Genomic DNA, 23,680 nt, shown 5'->3' with positions numbered 1-23,680 from the left:
GAGCTTGCTAAAGCTAAAATTCAGTCAAGCTTCATCTGTATTGTAGGTGAAAAAGTGTTCTAATATTCTCCCTATTTTATAAAGTATAATTCATCTGTGGCTCGCATCTTCAGTCCACCGTTTGTCCGGCAACGTAAGAGGCACCCTGTACTGGTCGTCATTGTTCCGTCCGTGCTCGATTCCGTGCCCTTCTCCATCATGAACCTGGTCTACAACAGCACGAAGGGGTGGATGGAGTTCCGTCGCATCGCGTTGCAAGTGCAATGAAAAGACTCAGGCGTCAAGTTGAGGACATCAAATTGAGCCGCCAACTGAGGCCATAGGCTTTTGCGGAGAACCGGACGAAACAAGAAGGAGAATAATAAAAGAGCAATCAGCATTGCAGAGAAGATGGTTGTATATATCAGCTAAGAGGGCAGCGCGGGTAATGTGTTTGGACACGATCACTTCCAGGAACAACTGGAGTATCATAGAGAGCATGCACAACAGGCGACGGACAAAGTAATGCCAACATCACAGCAGTAATACTGTTCGCAAACAGGTGTGCTTTCTAGAGTCAGTAATAGGTGATGGGGAAGCACGTGGTATCGCGTTGTGCACTAGCTAATCTTTGTTTACATCTATCCCGCTTTCGTCGCAGGTCCAACCAGCAACACTCGCAACTTCCAACTTTCAGTGCTGGCGCAACGCCCTCAAACTGCAGGAATGGCGCCTCGCAATGCGATCGCAAACATCTCCTTCACTGTCGACTCGGCTTCAGAAGACGACATGACACTCGACGAGCTCAACCCCATGCCGACACCAGACTCCAACACAGAAAACAAAGCGCCGGCCCGCAAGGCGCGCGGCAAGGCGGCGCAACCAGCTAAAGCTGCCTCCGCGACCAAGGCGACTGCAAAGAGCAAGCCTCCAACGCGTGTAGCCGAGACTAAGAAGGAGACCGCTGCTGCGAAAAAGGCGCCTGCAAAGGCCGGTCGCAAAGCGCTAGCAGAGCGCAATAAAGGCGGAGACGACGATGCAGTGGAAGCGGATGAGCTGGACGAGAACGAGACCACAGAAGTAGCAGAGCCTGCCAAGCCAGCTAAGAGAGGGCGACCAGCCAAGGCAAAGAAGATACAGGAGGAGGAGCCCGCTGAGGAGGAGCCCGCGCCCGCACCCGCGAAACGAGGGCGCAAACCAGCGGCAAAGGAGCCGGTGGCGAAGAAGGAACCCAAGGCGAAATCTACAGCAAAAGCGCGATCAAGCAGGCGCGGCGAAGAGTCAGAGGCGGAGCAGGACACATTGACAATACCGGAGACACAGGCTGAGCCGGATGCGGACTCAATGGATGTCGACGACTCGGTTGAGGTCGAAGAGATACCTGAGAGCATGCCACCGCCGCCGCGACCCTCGGCACGACCATTAGCACGGCGCCCAGCAGCAGCAAGCAGGACACGACAACCGTCAGCCGCGGGGCGACGCGCAGGAAGCGCATCAGACACAGAGCGCGACCCCGCCCTGCGACGGAAGGTCGGCGATCTGACCAAGAAATTGGAGGCTATGACGGCGAAGTACGAGACATTGCAAGACGTCGCAACATCAGGGAAAGAGTCCAACTTCGAGCAGCTGCGGAGGCGGACAGAGCAGGTCTCAAAAGGTATATGCTCAGACGTGAACAGCCCTGAATGCCACTGACACCGTACACAGACCAAGACGCCGTCATCAAAGCCCTCAAACAACAAGTTGCGGACCTCCAAACCCGCACTGCTGAAATCACATCTCTCAACAAGACCATTGCAGCCCTCACAAAGACAAATAGCTCCCTCGCCGCCGAGAACAAGAAACTCACCGACGGTTTGAACACGGCGCAGAAAGAAAACACTACACTCAACACCAAGCTCGCAGCAGCACGCTCGTCGACGCAGCCAGATGCCAAGGTACCCGGCAGCGCAGTAAAAGCGCGGACAACGGGCGTGGTATTGCCCGGCAGCGCCGAGGCTGCCAAAGACGCCATGCTGCAGAAGCAGAAAGTCGAAATGTACTGCGACCTCACCAATCTAGTCATTGTCGGCGTCAAGAAGAACGAAGACGACGAGGACGTGTACGATTGCCTACAGACGGGACGTAACGGGAGTAAGTCAACACCAATCTTGGCCTTGATCAATTGCTAACACGGCGGCAGCGTTGCACTTCCACCTCACCATCTCCGAGGGCGGCGAGAGCTACGCCGATACCGAGTTTGTGTACCAGCCGTTGCTGGACGAGCAGAGGGACAAGGATCTGCTGGATCTGCTGCCAGATTACTTGACGGAGGAGATTAGTTTCCCGAGGGCTCATGCGGCAAAGTTCTTCTCCAAGGTCGTGGACTCGATGAGCAAGAGGATCGTTCTTGAGGATGAGGAATAGTAGTCAGCTTGTTTTGTGCTGGTGTGGTGCAGAGTTGAGCGGGCATCTGAGAGCAAGGCGTTCTTGAGGTTGAACTTTGTAGATGCTGTTTTGGGCATGATACCTGGTGCTTTTGCGTGGATGTTGGCCTTAAACAACACACTTCTTTGCGCTTTCACGCGCCGCGTTGAGCTAGGCCTCGCAAGCCCTAGTTCAAGCCCTCAACATGGCCTATGTGAATACTCTTTTCAAACGATGATGGTTGTCAGGTGTCATGTGTGTTCTCCATTGCAATGCTCCTTGTTGGTACAATTGGCGTATCTACAATTCATGTCCCGCTCGTCCCTCATCAGCCCTGGTATACATCTAGTGCTTTCCGGTGACCTTCTCCTCAGCCTTCTGGACGAAGCTCCTGCGAGGTGTTAGCATGAATGCCTGGCGAAATGACGGCACGTCTCGCTCCGATCATATGGCGCAGGTCCAGGTACTGCAGTGCCGGACGTCGTGCGCGGGCGGCTTACTTGACAAAGCTCTCCTCGTCCTTGCTCTTGGCGTTGATCGGGGGCTGGGTCTTGTCGACCTTCTCGCCGCCAGAGAGGGAGAAGGCGGCAACGGAGAAGGTGGTCGCGAGGGTAGCGATCGCAAGCTACAACAACGTCAGTAGAGCGCTTGGCGTGGGTTCGCGGGACGCGGTTGGAGTTCGAATGAGATGCGGCATTGGCCCGCCGCATCGCCGTGCTAGCTGCCCGAGCTTCGGAGCTCTGCGCGGAGTGCCAGAGGCAGTTGCAGGCGGGCCCTGGGGATGCCGGGCGTGTTGCGCTTCTCGGTTCGAACTTTTCGCGGAGGTGCTCGGGGCAACGTACAATGTGCGATCCGACCTGGCGGCCGGCAATAGTGTACATAGCAACCATTTTGGCGGTGGGTAATACGGTTCGGGGGTTAAGCGAAGGGTGATGGGGGCGCAATGGATGGAAGTCGTGCGGCGTGTTGATGGCGGAGAGAGTGAACGGACTCAAAGGGAGGCTTGGCGGTGTGGCGCGTGCTGTGGCGCGTGTTGTGGCGGATGCTGGTGGCAGCTCCGAACGAACCTCGGAGGAATGAGGGCGGCCGGAGCTTGGGCGGATGACGTCGGAGCTACGAAGCACCGCGCAGGCAGCTACACTGGTGGCTGCAATTGCGCGCGCATATCATACGATACGGTCCCTGCGTGTTGTGTCTACATCTCTCTGCTGTTGTTTTGTTACACGTCACGAAACTGTGTGAAAGCTACCCCGACAATGGCCAAAGACGACAAGGTAATCGTGGAAGAGGTGGATGGAGTGGAGCGCATCCGCAAAGAAGCACGCCCCGACTTCTCGGTGCCCCCGCCACGCAAGCAGCTACCCGTCGACATACAGAGTGTGCTTGATGATGAGGAGAAGATGTGGGAGACCATCTCGGACGGGCGGTAAGACCCATACACGACGCGACCGCAACTCAAAGCACCACTGATGCACTGCAGCGCCGAGGACACAACCGACACCTCCCTCCGCTATGCCGCCTACGCCACCCGAATCCGCACTATTATGCTCTCCGCCCAGCGCTATGTTGCGTATACATCAGACATAGGCGAGTCCTTCAGACCGGTTGCACACCCCTACCTGGTCACGGGCGCATACGCCGTGTCCTGGCTCTACTTGAGCGGTGATGTTGCCCACGAAGGCTACAAGGCATATATCCGCAACCAGAAGATCCTGCACCCTGAGAACTATCTTGAATCGCCCACGGAAAGTAACGAGCAAGAAAAGGAAAACAAAGACATGGCAGCAACGGGGCGGGCCACTGGCATTGTTAGTCAGGTGCAACAGCTTGCGCAGAAAGCAACCAGTACCGAGGGCATCAAGTTGGGTGGTCAAGGCAGTTTGTTGACTGGTGGTGAGGTTGTCGCAGGGAGGATACCCGCTATCGAGGACTACAGGGCTGTCATGGCCCAGAGAGCTGTTTTCCAGGCTGTCGCGTCCATGGGCCTGCCTGCATTCACCATACACAGCATTGTCAGGTACTCCGGTCGTGCGATGAAGGACGTGAAGAATCCAGTATTGAGAACATGGGGACCTATTGGCGTAAGCACAACTTCGAGATCCCACTATGCAACACTAACATAATGCAGCTCGGCCTTGCCGCCGTCCCATTCCTGCCCTACATGTTTGATGAGCCGGTCGAACACGCTACTGAATGGCTGTTTTACAATGGTTTCAAGATGGTTGGTGGAGAGAAGGCGGTCGAAGGCCGCCCAGTGACTGGCGCGAAGGAGCTCAGGAAAGAGGAGAGCCAAGCTAACAAGCTCAAGGAGTTGTGATGATTTTATACCGGTTCATACTTAGCCATGGGACACGAGGTCTCCTGGATTTTCCGTTCCGAATTGTACCTTTGAAGATATCTATTTCCTCCCCTCAACGATCCACCATACATAATACATGCCTTCTCCGACAACATTGATGGCCTTGGAGACATAGAAATTCACTCTACCAGCGAATCACTATAATCCTGTTACAGATGTTGTGCTGTAACTTAAATTGTTCTGTTCTTGGAAGTTGTTTTAGAGCTGTGGCTCGGTCACAGTCCATGTCCATTGACGGCTGCAAAGGAGTCTCTGCAGATCAGGCTTGTAAGCAACACCGATTCACATTGACCAGTGTTCTTTCAATATTGCTCACGTAGTAACAGTCCCTGCGATTCACGCTCACAGTGTACAGGCAAAAGTGTACATCATTCACCATCCTGGCGCAATTATATAAAACACCTCAGGAACCGCTCTGCATTTCATATTCTTCATACAGAACAAGACATCATACTACGAGCACAACTACAACTACAACTACAAGTGCGACTTCAACTACAACTACTTACCTTCAAATCACATACAAGAATACAAATCATGTGCCATTGGGTATGGCTCACAGGCGACAAGTGCGTCATGATCAGAGACACTCCACAGGACTACCGCCGCTTCCTCACCAAATCCGAGGGTTTCTTTAGACACGGCAAATGGGTCAAGCGTCCCACGGCCGGATGTCCAGCTACCGTTGATCGTAGGAACCACTGCCAGATCCCGGACACGAAGCCTTCCTACAAGGATGTGGCCAAGGTTAACAGTCCTCATCTTGAATGGGACCGCCAGGAACATTGGTATCAGCTCGCGGAGGGCCAGCGGGTTCTTGATTATCGCTGCGAGCCGTGTCGGAAGGCGGAGAATCGTCGCGCGCGCTAGGGGTCGGCGGTTGGCGGTTTAGGGGGATGTTCGGGGTGGCCGCGTGGGAGAACAGATGTCATCTGATAGCCACTGCTCTGGGATAGTATAACGTCACATATCTGCTATCCACACCCTTTTGATATTGTTATGTTTCTTATCAAGCTCCTCCGCAGACAACTCGATAATATTACCTGTTGTGACTGGGATGCAATTAGCCCGGATGAATGCCCAGCACTAATAGTAGCCCCATAAACCATGCCGATTGGCACAAGCAAGTAGCGATTGAATGATGGTGCCCCATAGCAACTAATGGCAATATAACAACCCAGATGCCGTTAGTTTTGGAAGATCAATCGCACACAATCGACCTTCAAGCCAACCCACTTTGACATAGAACTTGTCGCTGTTATAAAACCTAAAGCTGAATTTTAGTGGGATGCTACCCATAGTGTTAGCAAAAAAATATTTTGTAGAGTTGATGTGCACTCTCTTTACGTTAACTATCGCGTAGTGGTAGTATAACGAGAGAGCCACGACCCACCAGTAACATCAGCATCACTAGTATCACCACAAGGCTCAAAACTTGGGGGGGGGGGGGGGGAGGGGGCGTAAGCCATTATGAAAATAATGGCACTTTAGGAGTTGTAAGATGTCTAGGAAAACCTATCAGCTGCTGCAGCAATGTCAACATATTTGGCAGAATTCTTCATCTTGACATGGGCAGCTTCAATATTATTGACATAACCTTGAGTACTTCCATTCAATACCCTTCGATGGGACAGGGGAGACGATGGTCTCAACGACATGACGTTGGAAACGGTGTCTAAGACCTTGAAGGCCGTTTGCGTTTACAACGATCAAGTCTACAGTCGCAGTGGACGATGCGATTGCTGACGTAGACCAGCCCATATCATTCCTGGATGCAAAGAGCTTCTTTAAGGTGGTGGTCAAACGCAGGATATTTGGGCCTTAGTTTAGGAAGTATGACTGCGACAAACCACGCTCGTTCTCGTATCAGTGTTTGCGAGGTGTTACGCGAGTCGTTCAATTCTGCCATCGCACTGTGCGTCCATCTACAAGACCGCAATGATGACACAAGTCCTTTCCGGACTCTGGATGTAATGCCTCAATCAATGAGACTTGAAGCTATTTCGACGGTTCTAACTCAGATGCGTTGAACAGAGCAAGCCATTTGGTTTGTAGAGATGTCTTTTGGAGTTACAGCGCCATTCTAATTCCTCAAGATAGTAATGCTCTTCTGTTTTCTCTACCACATGCCTGCGTTGATAAGTTATACGAAGGTTGGGAGCATCATCTGAAAGGTAATTGCCAGACAAATTCCTACAAGCACAAGTAAAATGATGTCTCAGAAACGAACTTTGCCGGTACTTCCTCAGTTCCAGCCACACTCTCTCTTGCAAGCCAATAAGCCGCCAGTACTCATATCCATGACGTCATGCAGTCATACTTCATCGGGTTAGTCTCACATTAGCTGCACATCCGTCTGGAACGCCCTTGGCCACGGATCAGGGCAAGGATCGAAATCCCCTTGTCGAATGCATCTGGACACGATGAGGAATCTCTCGGCCCGCATCGCCGTGTCCTATCACAAATGTTGGTGGTGAACATCTCTGGACATCAAGAGCCGCGCCTGCCATGCCTGTTGCTATTTTGCACCTACGGTCGCAACTGGACTTGAGCTAAATGCTAAGTGGCAAATTGAGCGAGTCTGGTGCCCGACGAACAGGACGAGACTCTGACTTTCTGCACGTGCACGTCACCGTGTTCACAGTTCACACTTTGCTTGTCCGCCCACTACTATCAACAATCTGGATGCAGCCACCGCCCAGCCGAAGCGTACGTGAATTGAGGGCACCGAAAAGACGTCGGCATGTCGTCAACGTCAAGCCGCCTCCAAACACCGTCCTTCGACCCTGATGCTTTAGAACTGGACCCCGCTCCAATTTTCGTGGTCAGAACCGGTCACAGCGCAACAGCCCTCGAATTTGTTTTTCGTAATGAAGCCTTCCGGCGTGGAAAGCTTGAAGAACGTATTGAGGGGCAGGACCGGTCAGCGTTGCTCTTCAGGTCCTGGGCGCTGGCTTTTGGATCTTACAAGCCGTATCATGAGTTTGCAGAAAGGAGCTGGGTAGCGGAAGAGACTGGAAATGACCGAATGTGGAAAGTCATAAGAGCTGGGGAGATTCTTCCAAAGGAGGAGGCTAAGTTCAATGTAACCATGCCAGTGTCAGAAAAAGAGGCGGTTGTCAAAGCGGATGTAGGCAACTGGGGCCGCGTATATCACCGCTCGAAAGATGAAATGTTGCAAGAGATGAAAGTCAACAAGTCCATCCTGGGCGAAACGCTACCCCGAAATAATCTGACTGCCCGGTGGGAAGGGCTTCAGACCATGATGGAAATGTCGGATGTCGGAGTGTTTGAGTACAACGCGGAGGGGAAACTCATCCACGCCAACCAGGCATGGTACCGACTTTCGTCGCATCCGCGCAATCTTCCTTCACATGTCGAATTCTCCTTTATGGACCTCGTTTATCCCGAGGATCAGACCCTTGTAATGTCAATGTGGAACACATTAGCCTCCGGGAGTCCAGTGACCTTCGAGATGAGATGGAAACCATCTGCCGGTTCAAACAATCTTCCGCAATGGGTCCTCTCGGCGTGCGTTCCGATTTTTGATGATGAAGGGAATCTGATCAGCATTGCCGGAAATACAATCGACATTATGGCACAAAAGAAATCTCAGGAGACCGCACAGGCACGTGTCGAGGCGCTCGAGCGAGCACGAGTTTCGGAGCAAAAGTTTGCAAGATTTGCGCAGATATCACCTATTGCCATTTATATATTTGTTCCAGGACAAGGTAGGTTTCCGCAAGACAAGCACGGTTGTAGCTGATCGAGTTGCAGGCATGAACAATGTCAACGAGCAATTTTTTGAACTTACCGGGCACTCCCGTCTGTCTCTCCATGAGTTTGAGTGGCGTGGCCTCGTTGCAGACGACGACCTGGAGAGGGTGGAAGAGGACTGGTCTCGGATGTTAGCAGGCGAGAAATCCGACGGCGTGCAGTTTCGACTTAAAAAGACTTGGATCAATCAAGACGGAATAGTTTCCAATATCTGGGTACAAAGCTCAAATCATCCGGAACTGGACAAGAACGGCAAAGTCATCAGTAAGTTTTGCGTCTCTAGTGAGTGTGTTCGAAACCTGATTTTCAATAGGTATCTTGGGGACACTGTTTGACATATCCGTAAGATCGAATTGTGTGCATTTTAAGGGCGTCTAGTTAACTTTCTCAGCAATTTAAATGGGCCGAGACGGTACAGAAGCAAACGACAGCAGAGGCTCTAGAGGCAAAACGACAGCAGGAAAAGTGTGATCATCACCGCTTGTTTGAAATTACCTTTGCTAATCGAAAGCAGCTTTATTGACATGACTTCACATGAACTCCGGAATCCCTTATCTGCGGTGGTACAATGCGCCGACTCGGTCATAGCATCGCTACAAGGGCTTCCGCTACATGATGCAAAGACATCAATGTTGGACATGGATCTGGAGAAGATACGGGAAGAGGTCGCAACAAGCATCGAATCGCTTCAAACAATCGTTTCATGCTCATTACACCAAAAACGTGTCATCGACGATGTACTCACGCTGTCGAAGCTAGACTCGAGCCTTATCCTGATCACACCTGTCCGTGTGCAATCTGCAGTGGTTGTGTCCGAAGCCCTGAAAATGTTTGATGTCGAGTGCAGTCAGATGGAAATTCAACTCGAATTCCGACAGGATGCGACGTTCGAGGGCTGCGATTGGGTTGTGCTGGATCCTTCGCGCCTGCTCCAAATTTTGATCAACCTCCTGTACGTTTTCCTCGCGACCAATGCTGAATCCGACTGACCACTCGCAGCACTAACGCAATTAAATTCACAAAAGATCGACCAACTCGTAAGATCACCGTAACTTTGGGAGCATCTCCAACACGGCCGCCGAAAGTTTGGGACTCAGTAACATTCGCAAATACCGAACCGCAACCCAAAGATTTGGTCAACGGCCCTGAATGGGGTAACGGAGAGCTTACCTATCTTTGGCTAAAGGTGCAAGATACCGGGTGCGGCATGACTTACGAGGAACAGAGCAAGCTGTTCTCAAGATTCACTCAGGCGACTCCTCGTACGCACGTCAAATACGGAGGCTCCGGACTAGGGCTGTTTATTTCCAAGTCTCTTGCAACTCTTCAGGGCGGAGCAATTGGTGTTTCTTCTGATCCAGACATTGGGTCGATTTTTGCCTTTTATGTCAGCACACGTAAAGCTACACCACCTGCTGGCAAATCTTTACAGATTCGTCAAGTCCTACAACGCACAGAATCGACTGAGCAAGCAATGAAAAGGGCAAAACTCAACATATTGATAGTAGAGGACAATCTCGTGAATCAGAAAGTGCTCAAAAAGCAACTGGCCAAATTTGGATGGGACATCAGCGTCGCAGGGGATGGTCAACAAGCTCTCGACTGGCTCAAAGGAAGTGTGTACTGGCGAGGCACACCAAAGAACGCCCATGAAAAGACAGCAGAACACGAAGAGAAAGACTATTTTGCGACACCGAGCCTGCACGATATCGACATCATTCTGATGGATATCGAGATGCCTGTCATGGATGGACTTACTTGTGCTCAGAGGATCCGCGACTACGAAGCGCAGGGCTTGCTTGTTGCCCCGCACTTGGGATCATCCAAACAGCTTACTTCTTCCGAGAGTACGATTGCGGGACTCCACGAGCTCCACATGTCGAACACAGCCTCACCAGTAAAGACTGACACAAGATTGCCAATTCTTGCTGTCAGCGCAAATGCGCGCATGGAACAAGTGGAGCAAGCTCTGGCTGCCGGGATGGACGATGCAATCTCAAAGCCTTTCAGAATACCGGAACTATGGCCGAAAATACTGACGCTAGTCGGACGAATTGGTGAAGTAAATCCAAATGTGAAGTGATCGGACCACGTTATGGCGAAAGCAGCGGTCGTTGTATTGATAGAATATTCATTTATAGAGCCCATAGAAGTCGCTGAGTACACACGAATAATGATATGATGCATAGTGCCTCTCTATATAGTTTAGATTTTTAGTGTTGTCGTAGTTTTGGTTGACATCTGTTCGAATAAGCTAGCTGAATGTGGGTTTAGCGCGTAACTGTCACACAAATCTTCCTTTCATCGTAACGTTCCTCGTGTACGCTCAATATGGAGTCATCAGGGGAGCAAGTCCTTGAGGGGATATTTGGTAAGTTCTGCCAGATGTTCTTAGACCTCATCGTTGATTGAACAAGCTGTTGCGAAACCGGCCCATGTCTCGTCTGCGGATGTGCTGGAGAAGCTCCAGGCGACCTTTGCACCGTCACGGACATTTGCGCCTCTTCTACAACACCAGCCACAGCGAACCAGCAAAAGCAGTGACCAGGTCTTCAAGATGGGACATGGCGGAACGTTGGACCCACTGGCTGCAGGCGTCCTCATTGTTGGCATTGGTCGAGGCACGAAGCAGCTGCAGAAGTATCTTGCTTGCACCAAGTCGTACGAGACGACTGTACTTTTTGGTGCTAGTACAGACACGTATGATTGCACAGGCACGATCACTGAGCGCGCACATTGCGCACATGTTACGAAGACCTTGGTTGAAGCGAAGCTTGCGCAGTTTCGAGGCAACATCTCCCAGGCTCCACCTATCTACTCTGCCCTGAAGATCAATGGTAAGAAGGCTTGCGAATATGCACGCGATGGCCAAGAACTTCCAAAGCAGCTTGAAAGTAGGAACATGCACGTTGACCAGTGCACATTGCTTGGGTGGTACGAGCCTGGCCAGCACGATTTTCCGTATCCTGGAGAGACAGTTCCAGCTGCCGTGCCGGCCGCTCGTATACGCCTTACTGTTTGTTCTGGCTTCTATGTACGGAGTTTTGCGCATGATCTAGGCCTTGCATGCCAGTCACGATCTCACATGGCGACTCTATTACGGACACGACAAGCCACGTACACGACTTCCAATCCGCCCGAGTCGTCAGATCTGATGACTGCTATCACATACGCAGAGCTTGATGCCGGCGAAGAGATATGGTGCCCTAGGATACGGCCCCAGCTAGAATCCTGGGTAACTGCAAACCCGCCGGTTACAGGACACGTGAATGGCCGCAACGAAGAGACAAGACAAAGGAAGACTGCAGAACAGATCGAAAGACCAAAGCAAAGATTTCGAGGAGGATTTGTCGCAGACACCAAGCAAGAAAGGATTAAACAGCAAGGCGGCAAATACAAGGGCAAATGGAGCCGCAAGCCAGCTGCAGATGAACCTGTCCAGGAGAAGAGCGAACAGGTATCCAAAAATGGAGCAGCATGAATGCGAGATGCATCTTCTATGCCAGATTGTCTGGATCAAAACATACTACGGCGTGTACAACCAGGGTTTTTCGCCACCCTCCGCTTTCCATATTCTCAACACTCTCCGGTTATACAAGATGTATACCAACTCCTGCACGATGGCGAAGAACATGCCGATCGTAACCATGATGATCTGTGTTCTCAGTCCTTTGTTGTAGAAGGGCAGATCATCTGCACGATAGTACTGCGTTCCAACCATGAGACCCGATATGGCGGACATGACCCACATTGCGATACTGATACTTCGCTCACGAGGATCCTTACAGTTCAATTGAACCCACGAGTTATGCACGGGATGGTACCCGATTGCAAAGGCATTGGTCGTTGTCCACAAGCCCCATCGGGACCACTTGCCAACCGAAGAATGCACTTGGCGGGTAACAATGAGGACGACTAGATAGCAGATCTGCGCTATAATCACAGCGATTCCACGCTTATTGGTCTTGTCGGAGAGCCAGCCGAAGAAGAAAACGACACCGAGCGCCAGGAAGCCGCCAACTGAGGCAAGGGCGTTTGCTTGTATGCGGGGGAATCCTAAAGCCATGATGATGGTCGGTGTATACGTGGTGAGTGATGACCAGGTGGAAAAGACTGCGAAGGTCGATACAAAGGAAGCCCAGCGTCGGTAGTGCTTCGCCGTTTGCCAGACCAGCGAAAGTGGAATGTGCATACCTTGCGCTCCATGCTTTTTTTCCCCATCATCTGTTTCAAGATGCTGCCTCAAAGCATCGCGGTCGACTTCGCTGAATCGGACCAATCCGGGAGAAAGCAAGGGTCGAGGAGCATCGGGGCTACCGGGCAGAAGGAAGAGAAGGGCGATTGCGACGATCATGGTAAACACTCCCTCAACTATCACGATGTCAGTTCCCGTTTCGCTGCACTCAGGGGTCTAACTCACTCAGAAACAGCCACTGCCAGCCCTTCATGCCCCTCTTGCCACCCAACTGTAAGATACCACTTGCGAGCACAGGACTGATCGCGTTGCCACCAAACATGCCAAAGAAGAACACGGCTACTCGCTTAGCAAGCTCTCGCTTGGTATACCATGTCGACAACGTATAGATACCGCCAGGTATGTAACCGGCCTCACACAAGCCTAGGAACATGCGAGCCACAAGGAAACCAGTTTTGTTCACTACAAAGACTTGCAACGTGGCAACCATACCGAAGATGAATACCTGTGCCGAGATCCACTTCCTTGGGCCAAGACGCTGGAGAATGATGTTGGATGGTATCTCTAGCACCACGATGCCGAGGAACATGAGTTGATTTCCCAGGTTGATTGTATTCTGATTGACGCCGATATCTCGGGCGAATCCGTCGGTGAGCGCACTCGCGAGGTTCATACGATCTAGTTGAAAGACTAGCAACCCCAAGAAGAGGAGTGGCAGCACAGTAGTGTCGACCCTGTGCTCAGTTAGTTAGGGGTCTGTCACTCAAGCACTGAAGCACTCAAGCAGTTTACTTGCTTTCGCCTTGCATGTTTTGTTGCTCTGCTCAGCTCGACATCGACCATGTCCTCCGAATCAGACGTGTCGCTCTGAGCCCCGCTTGTGGGGGCTCTCTTCTCGTATTCTGATGCCATGCCCTCGGGTCGTCCCAGTATTCTGGAAGCGAGCTGCTAAAGGGCAGCCGGGACACATGTTATACGCAGTTCTCATGTACCTGAAGAATCTGTTCCCAAGCAATTCGCCATCCCGTCACAGAGTTGCGTTAAGCCTGGCGTGAGATCTAGGTCGGCATCATCGCCATTTCCCATCATGCCGAACGTGATGCCGATAGGCATATATTGCCTCCTGCCGTCCAAGACGCATGGCATTCTTTAGCTGACGACCATTGTGGTCAAGTCGGAATCTGCTTTGAAGTGGTCAATGGTGCGCCGAGCCAATTGGGACCGGGGTCTGTAGGATCGCGCAATCCTCGAACCACATGTCGCAAACACGACCACGTCGCACTGGGGAAGATGCGCGTCTTTCACAAGCAACCTACGCGCCTGCCATGCGACTAGGTAGGGTACTTGGTGTTCAACATGCCGAAGCGTGGCACAGTGCCGCGGCCAAAATGAGGTGCTGACGCTACGCGACGCTTTTTCCTTATCAGTTCTCCAAGTCTCTTAGGGCATTTTGAGGACATTTGCATCCCGTGTTTGATCACTCTGGGCTTCGTGGTGAATTCACATTGACAGGATGGGTGTCAAGCGCGTCGCAGTAATCGGACTTGGTCCATCTGGAGCTATTTCTATAGATGCGCTTGCGCAGGAACAAGCGTTTGACGTCATTCGCGTTTTCGAGCGGAGAGAAGCGCCGGGCGGGTGCTGGTAAGGGACCTCAACGCCAGCGGGCAGCAAACAACACACTTACGCGCGAGAAGGCTAGAAGACAAGACACCGCCGCCAAACCTACTGCCCGAGGATCTCGACGCCCTTGCAACACGTGCCGGCGACCTCCCATATCAACCACCTGCGAGCCTCCCCGCACGTCAACCGAGGCTTACACGAGCGCGCCATGCGGAATCCTCCGTGTATCCGTACCTCGAGACCAATGTCGACAGCCTTGCTATGTCGTTCTCGCAAGAGCCGATCCCGGAGCAACGGAGCGCACTGTCTGTCTCGAAGCATGGCGACGACACGCCCTTCCGAAGCCATGCAGTGATCCGCGGCTATGTCGAGTCGCTAGTATCCCGCAACGGGTACGAGAAGCTCATATCATACAACACAAGCGTCGAACTGGCAGAGAAAGTCGGCAACGAGTGGAGGCTGGTGTTGCGAAGCGACGGTGATGTCAGGGGCGAGGATGAGTGGTGGGAAGAGTGGTTCGATGCCGTTGTTGTGGCCAGCGGTCACTTCAACGTCCCATACATTCCCAAAATCGAGGGCTTGGACGCACTCGAGCGCGCACACCCAGGGACTGTCAAGCACAGCAAGATGTTCCGCGGGCGCGACGCGTACAGAGGGAAGGTCAGTCTAGCACGCTCCCTCACGACCATCGTTCGCTGACGTCAACAGAAAGTTATAATCGTGGGCGCATCGGTGTCCGGCGCAGATATCGCATACGACCTTGTTGGTGCAGCGCAGACGCCTGTCTACGCCGTCGTTATCGGTCACAAAGCCAACGGCTACTTTGGGGACGTAGCATTCCATCATCCCTCTATTGCTCAGAAGCCCTCGATATCGCGTATAGAGACCTCCAGCGGCCAGCGAACTGTGCACTTCACCGATGGGTCGCTTGTCAAAGACGTCGACAACATTATATTTGGCACAGGCTACTCCTGGTCTCTCCCATTCCTGCCCGACGTCAAAGTGCACAACAATCGCGTCCCAGGTCTGTATCAGCATGTAGTCTATCAGAAGGATCCCACTTTGCTCTTCGTCGGAGCCGTTGGTGCAGGGTTAACCTTCAAAATCTTTGAATGGCAGGCTGTGCTTGCTGCACGCTTGCTTGCAGGGCGCGCCTCCCTACCACCGCTCGAAGAGCAACAGAAATGGGAACGCGACAGAATAGCGAAAAAGGGTGATGGGCCGGGGTTCACACTGGTGTTCCCAGACTTTGAGGAATACTTCGAGACGGTCAGAACGATGGCAGGTGAGCCGTCCCTTGGCCAGCCTGGGCGGAGGCTACCACCGTATGACAAGAGGTGGTTTGAGGTATTTATGGCGGGACATGAAAAGAGAAAGAAATGGTGGAGGGACGAGAACGAGAAGGCGAGGCAGACTTTGCTGGTTGATGAGTCGCCTCGTGCCCGGCTTTGAGCCACAGCAGTAAATGTGCATCACTGCTTCGTGTGAGAAAATATACTTATTATTAGCTGACGAACTTTCACCGACCAGAACTTGTATCGTGTCCCGTCCCAATCGCCTCCGGGCATCTTGGCTCGTTAGATTTGGAGTACCTGCATAGACGGCCAGCTCGCGGTCTTGTAGGTATATCCTAGTCACGCCTTTCCGCGTTCATCCGGGCCTTGTGAAGAGCGCACGTTTCTTTGCAGAAACAAGTGCCGAGTGAGTGTTCGGTCCGTACATGTCTGGCACTAAGACAATAGCAAGTTTCGCCGAGTCCCTACCACGCTTTGAGCCTGAGAGCGGCGAATCTCACTGAAGTCTTTCGTCGATTCGTATCCACTCTCGATTCGCGAGATGCCCCGCCAGTGTAATCGACAGCTACATCCTACTCGATAGCTACCTGATTGACAAAGCAGAGCGTGCTATTTTGTATAATATAGTCGAGTACCTTTCCGGGCATTATTTCGGACCCACTGCGACGCTTACGTTGGCGCCAAGACAGCAATTAACGAAGCCGCAAGACCTTTGGTAAACTCTGTAGATTATGGACGGCATAGCTGGAAATTTGCCAAAGGTGCGTACATATAAGATGGTGTGGTACACATCTTGAATTGACCAGAGGCGTTCATCCGCGTCAACCAAGACCACCATGCAATTCCCAAAACGCAGCCTTTCGGGCGTACTTTCGATCTCCTTCCTCACCACACTCATAGCTAGTGTATCTGCCCAAGATGCAACGGTCTTGAGAACATGTCTGACCCAGAAACGTCTGCAAGTGATCGTTGCAGCAGACACCAATTGGGAAACCGCAACATCACCATGGTCGCTACGATACAATCCTGAGCCGGCAGCGGTTATAACACCAGTCACAAAGGAAGATATCGCTGCAGCGCTGGCATGTGCAGTTGAGGCCGAGGTCAAGGTTTCAGCCCTCAATGGCGGACACTCTTATGGCGCCTACGGCTTGGGCGGCACCCACGACGGTGCTCTCGTCATCAACATGGTGAATTTCGACGATGTGACATTCAACGAATCCAACCAGCTCTTGACGTAGGTTCTCGCATACAGTGATGTGAAATGCAAATGCTGACTCGGACACGCAGGTATGGAGGTGGAAGCCGTGTTGGACCAGTAGCTACATGGCTGTGGGAGAATCATGGGCTTCACTTCCCGCACGTGAGAGCTAATTGGATTGGTTTGGCCGGTTCTTCAATCGGTGGTGGGTTCGGAACTACAACTCGTTTCCTCGGCACGCCAATGGATTTCCTCGACAGCGTCGAGTATATGTTGTACAACGGCACTGTTGTCAAAGCTTCACGACAAGAGAATGCAGATCTCTTCTGGGTAGCTCAAGGAGCTGGTTCATCATATGGTATTTTACTCTCCCTAACCACGAGGACCTGGAAGCCCGAGCACGAGAGAGTGACCAACTTCACCCTTTCCTTGCCAGCCGATACCACTATCGAGACCGGTGTCGAAGCTCTCCTGGCAATTCAAGACTACGCGCAAACCGACGCCCCTGATACATTCGCCATCAGATGGCAACTCGCCACGCCTTGGTCCGGAAGTGGATATTTTTACGGCAACCCTGATGACTTCAGCAGCGTCATTGCTCCCCTTCTCGAGCGCTTGCCAAACACCACCACCCTGGTGACTTCGACCGAGGACTTCTGGACTATGGAAAACATTGCCACACCTTCCCTCAACGGAACATCCGACACCTTCCCACCACGAAGCATGTACCTTCAGGCTCTCGTCCTACGAGCCGACCAGCCGTTTACATATGAATCTGCATATGCTTTGTACGAGCACACGACTTTCGCATTCAACCGCACCGACATGACCAAGTTCGGATTTCTTGACCTCTGGGGCGGCAAGCCCGCACGAGAGATTCGCGACACGGATACTTCTCACGCACACGCCAACAACCTCTGGCTCGTACGCTGGGAAGGTCGATTGGCAAACGGTCTGAGCCAGTGGCCTGCTGACGGCATCAAGTACATGCAGGATGGATTTAAGCCGTTCGAGGACCAGTTACGGAAGGAGGGCATCCCGCTGAGAGGTTTCGTCAATTATCGCGACACTGAATTGACAGAGAAGCAGTGGAGCGAGAGGTTGTACGGAGCGAACTACGAGAGGATGAAGCAGATCAAGACGGACGTTGATCCAAGGGGCATTTTCACGACCAACGATCAGAGCATTCCGTCATCGTGATTGAAAGCCTGGTAAGTCGGTTGAGGCGCTTTGGCGTCGACAGTGATAGACTTCGATTTGTTGATATTTTATTTTCTTCTTCCATCACGGAAATCTTCAACACAATGCATTGTACTTTTTTGACATATTTATTGTTTTGCTTTGCAACACATCAAGTCCGTCAATTTCTTGTCTATATGCCACATTCTACTTCCTAGAAATTTTCTTAACTTCATGAAGTGTTCAGAGATCGATTGCTATGCAAATCAGCGCTCCAGTACAACTCCAAAATTCAAAGTCGGAACCCTGGAACGCCCGGAATATCAAGGCACTTTTATGGAAGGCCTTGAGGTTTACCGTCAAGGCAAGGACATGTATTTTCGGCGAGCGGAGTAGTGCACTGGAATTGAGTTTTCAAACATACAAATCACATTCTGGCTTTGTGGGTTTACTGATCAAGTCTTTAAGAAATGCATTTCAAAGCATCCCGAGCCATGCACTCATGAGAGCACACCAAACACCTAGCTGCTCTGGAGCTATTTGAATGTGTCAATGAGGATGAAGCTGTAGGATTCGACAGAGAAGGCGATCGAGTAGTCGTTCTGTGGAAGCGGTGTTGAAGGGAAAGATGGCGAAACGTGACGGTGAGCTCAACTCGATCATACAAAGAGAAAGTCTGATAGTGACCGCCAAATCGAGCAATAGTAAGAAGACCGAACTTCTAGGAGTTGGAAACCTTCTTGCTACGATGCGGTGTTATTTGTTGTATCTACTGGAGACTGTGCTGCGATGATTTGACATTGCTGGCCAGGAACTTTGTCAAAGTCATATTGGAGTAACCATGATTACGGATTGTAGTACATGGGTACTCCAGTTCCGCCATGTTTGGTCCTCCTCAAAGGCATTCACGTTTTACCAGCTGTTTCGTGAGACTGCTCGGAGCCGAATGTCAGCGGCCGGACGACCGGAGATGCGATCTTGTCCGAGTATGACATCTCCGACAGGCGAAACAACAGCAACGACTACGAGCACAACTTTGTATAAGATTTTGGCTTTTCAGCTTCAAAATTCATCATCAACTACTCACATTATCTACAATCACCAAATCCCATCGCAGACACCTCAGATCGACGAAGTTCATCACATCAACAAATCACAGTCACCAAACCTCGTGGACAATTACAACACTGTCATGGCTTCTAGCAAGAGAGTCCTCGTCATTGGTGGAAGCGGCCGCACTGGCAAGCTCGTAATCGAGGAGCTCCTTCAACGTGGCCATGCAGTCACCGCATTGGTCCGAAACCCAGAAGCCATGCACAACGAGATTAGCGCAGGACTCATGACCACAACCGGCACGCCTTTGGAAATAGACGACGTCCGGAAAGCTTTCACACAGAGCAGACCTGAGGTTATCATCGTTACTCTCAGCGCACCAAGAGCCAGCGATAGCCCCTTCGCAGCCGTCACCTCGCCTCCACGACTGATGGCTGATTCCAACGCAAATGTCGTCGCAGTAATGAAGGAGTTCAAGACACCCAAGATCGTCATCATGCAAGCGTTCGGCGTGGGTGAGTCCTGGGCTAACATGCACTGCACGCTGCAGGTGCTCATGAAGAGAAGCAATATGATTTACCAGTATGATGATCACAATCTGGTTGCGACCGAAACAAAAGCCAGCGGTGAAACCTACGTCTTTGTACGCCCGTCTAGATTGGTAGAGGGCGAGGCGAAGCACATCACAGAGCACCCTGACCATGGGAAGAGTGTGTCGTTATTCTCCACTGTTTCTCGGGGAAGCGTTGCGAGGTTCCTTGTGGATGCAGCCGAGAAGGACAAGTGGGACAACACTGCGCCAGTCATTACGAACTGATGTGGAGGAGGATCATGAGACGTGGAGAGACTGACGAATTTCCGACTACCTTGTATATGTAGATATTACGTCCGGCTGCTGCTGAATCTAATACAATGACTATTATATTTCATGTGTGCCCATTTACCTACAACCATCTTGATCTCGGTGCGGCTGATCCGGGGCGTGCACGTAGACATGATCAACCTCGCCTACTCTAGCGACATGCGTGAGCTTTGTATAGGTAGTCGACGTCAGCAGAGTTGGACCTAGATAACCTGCTGTTCGTAGTGCGTCAGAACCAATATCCGACTGCGTTTTGAATACCCGGCATGTGCGAGAAGCTGAACGGTGCATGCTTGAGCTGAGAAGGAGTGGTGATGATTGCCACATGTTGCTTACCCAGCCGCAGCACAGACTTATGAACTACCCATGACCATATTGTGGCTGCTTAGATCGTTCGGCGGACATGGAATCATGGCGCGTACTGTCGCGCGTCCTTCAACAGAGGCTAGAAGCGTCATGAACGAATCAAAAACCAGATGTGATGTTGGAGTGTGGCCGGCTTTGGTGATGGTTCGAGCGTCGTCACATCCTGGCTCTTTGGGACGTCCAGTTGGCCAGAAGCTGCCAACTTCACATGGTGTAATTTCGCTGTCTTGCTAGACCTGCACGTGTCTCTGCATGCACAGCGCTGTGTCCCCTCCAGTGTAACGACTCGAACTTTTGTGAACGTCGACATGAAGGTAAATGAAAAGACCCACATTTACGCAGCCAGATGGGAAACGGCTCCGCCGGACCTAAGCACTTTCACACCACAACAACAGCAGGTGGCTGTCCGCGCGTATGTATGCTTTGAGCTGGCATTCTACCGAAGCAGCACAAGGCGCGCCCCACACACACCTCGCATGAGACGAAACAAAACCAACTTTCCGCGGTTTCGGGAAAAACTGGGGAAGTGGCACAACGCAAGAAGAAAAGTAGCGGGTGTGACACTGATGCGAGGTTTGATGCTCCCGGTTCTGGCGAGGGACGATCGATCGCGGATCTTGGTGCCTTGCACCACCATCAATTTAGGATGGTATGGGTCCAGACAGCCGTATCTCCATAGTACCTAGATGCCAAGTGCCGGCGACAGGTCTCTTTACCGAAGGGGAACTGGAGCTCGTGACGACATCCGGCCTTGTTGAAGGTGCACAGCAGCTTGACGAGCTTTGCCGGGCATGTGCCCTTCGTCTTTATCGATAGGCATTCGCTAACGCTGACATCTGAAACGCTGGGCTGGCGGCAGGCCTACCACGTTGCCGCGCAGCAACCGCGCCGAGCCCGCAGCCGAGCCGTTTAATTCCAAAGATCAACGCCGTCGTAAGGAGAAATTCAGCAGACACGTACGTAACACCTTCATCGCTCATTCGCCGGGGATGCAAATGACGCTGCTCCACGGCTCCACATTTTCAAAGTCTGGATTCAGGAACGCCCCTCCTTGGCAGCGGGCGTTCCTGGCCCAACACACCGAACGGCCTGCTCGTAATCTACAAGGTTGGTCGTGATGTCAGAAAGTGGATTGCGGCGGGTGTCTGGGCCGGAGGGTGCTGTAGGCATCAAAGTCATCGGCGAGAGTCACCAAAAGAGCTAGCAATGTTGAAGGCTATCGTCAGACGGGAATCGGTGTTGGCTGCCAGGTGGAGGACCCGTAAGGATCAAACGTTGGGCATGCCGAAGAACCTTCTCCTTCCAGATGCGTGGAGCTATCGATAAGGTCGCTTTCTGGCCAGGGCCTAGTGTCTTCGTACCTACATTAGCCCCTGTGGAGTGACCGCACGGTTGACCAGTCGGACTACTCGAAAGAAAGACGACGAGCTTGGATGTACAGCTTGGGTCCGGGTGGCTGATCGCAAGAGGAAACTAAGCGCCTCCACAACATACGAGAGGGGGTTACCGGGAGCCGGTCCAGAGTAGGTACAAAAGGTTGCTGCCCTCACGCTCAACTGTATCCCCACGCTCGGTCGCCTCAGTCTCTCTTTCTATAGTCAACTTTCGACTAGACATTCATTACACAGCTCTGTGAGCACGTGACACATTCATTCACCAAACAACCGACCACAGAATCCTCACTTCACCCCAACCACACATCCATTCAAAAACACCAAGATGTCTAAGATCTTCAACACTGCCGTCCTCTTCGCGGGTCTCGTTGCCCAGGTTTCCGGCCACACTGCCGTCGAGAGCGCTGAAATTGGCGGCGTTACGTACCCGGGTTTCCGCGGTGCTGATAACAGCGCCCCCCTTGAGAAGGGTAGCCCCGCGTGGAAAACATCGCAGGGCTGGGGATACCAGCCTATAATGGGTGACGAGATCAACACACCGGACATCATTGCCCACAGGGATGCCATCCCTTCACCAAACACCGCTGAGGCCCCTGCCGGCTCCAAGGTCACTTTCCACTGGCACCACGAGGGCAGCTGTGGCGAGGGCGAGGAAGGATGGGACTGCTCTCATCACGGTTGGACTGCTTCGTTTTTGGCACCTGTGCGTATATTGAGCATTGTTAGACAAGTTTGAAGATGCTAACTTAAAATGAAGTGCAATGGTGACTGCTCGAAGGTCGATAAGACGAAGCTCGAGTTCTTCAAGATCGACGAAGTGGCCTTGACATCCTACCCTCAGGGTACCCGCTACGCTGAGGGCGAGGCTCGCGGCCAGACTGGCAAGTGGGGAACCGATGCCATCTTCTACGACAACGGCAACGCCCACACAATTACCATCCCGAGTGAAATTCCTTCCGGCAACTACGTGCTGCGCACTGAAGTCGCATCGATCCACAACAACGGTGCTGTCGCCAACCGTCAGTTCTGGCCTCAGGTGAGCTTCGATATATCTTGTATTCTCGATAAGTTGCTAATTTTCTCCAGGCTTTCAATATTGCTGTAACGGGCGGAGACGACAGCAAGCCAGTTCCCAAGGGTGTCAAGGGAACCGAGATCTACAAGCCTGATGATGAGCTCCTCAATTACAACTTGTACTGGCACGCTGCGAACAAGCTCATTGGCGACGCTCCTGGTCCTCAGATCGCTTCCGTTGCCGTAGCCAGCAACGAGCGCCGCCATGCGAGGGACTTCACCAACTAGCTGGGAGCACTTCACCAATGATCACTTTGCTTTGCATTTACACGGAAAAACAGATCCATGGCGTATTTGGACGGTGGGACCAGGGGAAACTGGAAAACTCTGGAGCTACATTCGATTCTCTCTTCTCTTCTTTGGCGGATACCACTTGACCATGACTGTTACGAATTTCAGGTGTAGATATTTCATATACCCAGCTACATAAAGAACTGGCATATCCCTACAAGAGACTTACAACGTGGCCACAGACTTACAACGTAACTATACCTGTGCTTATCTGACTTGAATGACCAACCATGTAAGAAGAAATAACCCCCTGTTTTGCCAAGTGGGTGGTCGGACTGGCCTTGATGCAGGTAACACAGGCAACGCAGATGACAGCAATGACAGCAAAGTCACAATCACAGACTCAAGTTCGTACGGTAGGGACTGTGGCAAGCAAGGTTATCCTGGAAATGTTGAACAGTTGAAGTGACGTTGTGCGTTGGCACCCTTGCCGGCGCCTACCGAGCACATGTAATTTCCACGAGGACTTTTGCAGCGATCTGCGGAGATCAAACTGTCGCTCCTCGCTTGACGCCCTTGTGAGCACACCGCTGCTTGTTGACAAAACGCAGCATGGAGGCACAGAGACACAGTATCGCACCCAATGACGTCCGACCAGCCACCTGGCAATTTCCTAGGTTCCATCT

At 52.0% G+C, this 23,680-nt stretch overlaps 10 protein-coding genes across 10 annotated transcripts; 8 read left to right on the top strand and 2 right to left on the bottom strand.

Annotated features, from left to right (window-relative positions):
* Positions 1 to 526: 526 nt before the first annotated feature.
* On the top strand, positions 527 to 2,590 carry C7974DRAFT_86224 (chromosome segregation protein Csm1/Pcs1-domain-containing protein). The gene is made up of 3 exons (XM_046147409.1): positions 527 to 1,636; positions 1,687 to 2,112; positions 2,162 to 2,590. The coding sequence occupies exons 1-3, from the start codon at positions 706 to 708 to the stop codon at positions 2,383 to 2,385; spliced, it is 1,581 nt and encodes a 526-aa protein (XP_045990909.1). The 5' UTR covers positions 527 to 705; the 3' UTR covers positions 2,386 to 2,590.
* Positions 2,591 to 2,730: 140 nt separating this feature from the next.
* C7974DRAFT_418787 (uncharacterized protein) lies at positions 2,731 to 3,275 on the bottom strand (the record flags this gene model as incomplete). Its single annotated transcript, XM_046144181.1, has 3 exons — positions 2,731 to 2,776; positions 2,886 to 3,010; positions 3,228 to 3,275. 3 exons carry the CDS (start codon positions 3,273 to 3,275, stop codon positions 2,731 to 2,733), a joined length of 219 nt encoding a protein of 72 aa, XP_045990908.1.
* Positions 3,276 to 3,508: 233 nt separating this feature from the next.
* On the top strand, positions 3,509 to 4,902 carry C7974DRAFT_346868 (mitochondrial 18 KDa protein-domain-containing protein). The gene is made up of 3 exons (XM_046139388.1): positions 3,509 to 3,811; positions 3,866 to 4,466; positions 4,514 to 4,902. Exons 1-3 carry the CDS (start codon positions 3,642 to 3,644, stop codon positions 4,700 to 4,702), a joined length of 960 nt encoding a protein of 319 aa, XP_045990907.1. The 5' UTR covers positions 3,509 to 3,641; the 3' UTR covers positions 4,703 to 4,902.
* A 2,236-nt stretch (positions 4,903 to 7,138) lies between these two features.
* C7974DRAFT_476635 (uncharacterized protein) lies at positions 7,139 to 10,716 on the top strand. Its single transcript, XM_046146695.1, has 6 exons — positions 7,139 to 8,475; positions 8,522 to 8,785; positions 8,835 to 8,863; positions 8,913 to 8,986; positions 9,036 to 9,473; positions 9,521 to 10,716. The coding sequence occupies exons 1-6, from the start codon at positions 7,488 to 7,490 to the stop codon at positions 10,602 to 10,604; spliced, it is 2,877 nt and encodes a 958-aa protein (XP_045990906.1). The 5' UTR covers positions 7,139 to 7,487; the 3' UTR covers positions 10,605 to 10,716.
* A 134-nt stretch (positions 10,717 to 10,850) lies between these two features.
* Positions 10,851 to 12,025, top strand: C7974DRAFT_86104 (tRNA pseudouridine synthase B; the record flags this gene model as incomplete). Its single annotated transcript, XM_046147407.1, has 2 exons — positions 10,851 to 10,892; positions 10,939 to 12,025. Coding segments are annotated over 2 exons (1,106 nt in total), but the record flags the coding sequence as incomplete, so codon positions are not given.
* Positions 12,026 to 12,047: 22 nt separating this feature from the next.
* On the bottom strand, positions 12,048 to 13,525 carry C7974DRAFT_438068 (major facilitator superfamily domain-containing protein; the record flags this gene model as incomplete). Its single annotated transcript, XM_046145236.1, has 3 exons — positions 12,048 to 12,892; positions 12,942 to 13,450; positions 13,509 to 13,525. 3 exons carry the CDS (start codon positions 13,523 to 13,525, stop codon positions 12,048 to 12,050), a joined length of 1,371 nt encoding a protein of 456 aa, XP_045990904.1.
* Positions 13,526 to 14,229: 704 nt separating this feature from the next.
* On the top strand, positions 14,230 to 15,791 carry C7974DRAFT_323629 (uncharacterized protein; the record flags this gene model as incomplete). The annotated part of the gene is made up of 3 exons (XM_046138914.1): positions 14,230 to 14,360; positions 14,414 to 14,999; positions 15,048 to 15,791. 3 exons carry the CDS (start codon positions 14,230 to 14,232, stop codon positions 15,789 to 15,791), a joined length of 1,461 nt encoding a protein of 486 aa, XP_045990903.1.
* Positions 15,792 to 16,131: 340 nt separating this feature from the next.
* On the top strand, positions 16,132 to 18,154 carry C7974DRAFT_86139 (glucooligosaccharide oxidase-like protein). The gene is made up of 2 exons (XM_046147408.1): positions 16,132 to 16,871; positions 16,925 to 18,154. Exons 1-2 carry the CDS (start codon positions 16,471 to 16,473, stop codon positions 18,033 to 18,035), a joined length of 1,512 nt encoding a protein of 503 aa, XP_045990902.1. The 5' UTR covers positions 16,132 to 16,470; the 3' UTR covers positions 18,036 to 18,154.
* Positions 18,155 to 19,206: 1,052 nt separating this feature from the next.
* On the top strand, positions 19,207 to 19,884 carry C7974DRAFT_323391 (uncharacterized protein; the record flags this gene model as incomplete). Its single annotated transcript, XM_046138893.1, has 1 exon — positions 19,207 to 19,884. The coding sequence occupies one exon, from the start codon at positions 19,207 to 19,209 to the stop codon at positions 19,882 to 19,884; it is 678 nt and encodes a 225-aa protein (XP_045990901.1).
* Positions 19,885 to 22,014: 2,130 nt separating this feature from the next.
* C7974DRAFT_323960 (glycoside hydrolase) lies at positions 22,015 to 22,991 on the top strand (the record flags this gene model as incomplete). Its single annotated transcript, XM_046138931.1, has 3 exons — positions 22,015 to 22,392; positions 22,447 to 22,725; positions 22,776 to 22,991. 3 exons carry the CDS (start codon positions 22,015 to 22,017, stop codon positions 22,989 to 22,991), a joined length of 873 nt encoding a protein of 290 aa, XP_045990900.1.
* Positions 22,992 to 23,680: the final 689 nt, after the last annotated feature.

The sequence above is a fragment of the Boeremia exigua genome (genome assembly GCF_020726555.1).
Source record: "Boeremia exigua strain MPI-SDFR-AT-0100 chromosome Unknown C7974scaffold_16, whole genome shotgun sequence".
NCBI classification, from domain to species: Eukaryota; Fungi; Ascomycota; class Dothideomycetes; order Pleosporales; family Didymellaceae; genus Boeremia; species Boeremia exigua.
This window is presented reverse-complemented; position numbering and strand designations above follow the sequence as displayed.

What these genes read in the sequence shown, in the direction of transcription:
- C7974DRAFT_86224 (XM_046147409.1), top strand. Translation starts at nt 706, where the DNA reads ATGGCGCCTCGCAATGCGATCGCAAACATCTCCTTCACTGTCGACTCG. An exon ending in GACAGAGCAGGTCTCAAAAG is followed by an intron (nt 1,637 to 1,686) that starts GTATATGCTCAG and finishes CACCGTACACAG; the next exon opens with ACCAAGACGCCGTCATCAAA. An exon ending in ACAGACGGGACGTAACGGGA is followed by an intron (nt 2,113 to 2,161) that starts GTAAGTCAACAC and finishes ACACGGCGGCAG; the next exon opens with CGTTGCACTTCCACCTCACC.
- C7974DRAFT_346868 (XM_046139388.1), top strand. Translation starts at nt 3,642, where the DNA reads ATGGCCAAAGACGACAAGGTAATCGTGGAAGAGGTGGATGGAGTGGAG. An exon ending in GAGACCATCTCGGACGGGCG is followed by an intron (nt 3,812 to 3,865) that starts GTAAGACCCATA and finishes GATGCACTGCAG; the next exon opens with CGCCGAGGACACAACCGACA. An exon ending in GAACATGGGGACCTATTGGC is followed by an intron (nt 4,467 to 4,513) that starts GTAAGCACAACT and finishes AACATAATGCAG; the next exon opens with CTCGGCCTTGCCGCCGTCCC.
- C7974DRAFT_476635 (XM_046146695.1), top strand. Translation starts at nt 7,488, where the DNA reads ATGTCGTCAACGTCAAGCCGCCTCCAAACACCGTCCTTCGACCCTGAT. An exon ending in GGACACTGTTTGACATATCC is followed by an intron (nt 8,864 to 8,912) that starts GTAAGATCGAAT and finishes TAACTTTCTCAG; the next exon opens with CAATTTAAATGGGCCGAGAC. An exon ending in CAAATTTTGATCAACCTCCT is followed by an intron (nt 9,474 to 9,520) that starts GTACGTTTTCCT and finishes GACCACTCGCAG; the next exon opens with CACTAACGCAATTAAATTCA.
- C7974DRAFT_86139 (XM_046147408.1), top strand. Translation starts at nt 16,471, where the DNA reads ATGCAATTCCCAAAACGCAGCCTTTCGGGCGTACTTTCGATCTCCTTC. An exon ending in GAATCCAACCAGCTCTTGAC is followed by an intron (nt 16,872 to 16,924) that starts GTAGGTTCTCGC and finishes TCGGACACGCAG; the next exon opens with GTATGGAGGTGGAAGCCGTG.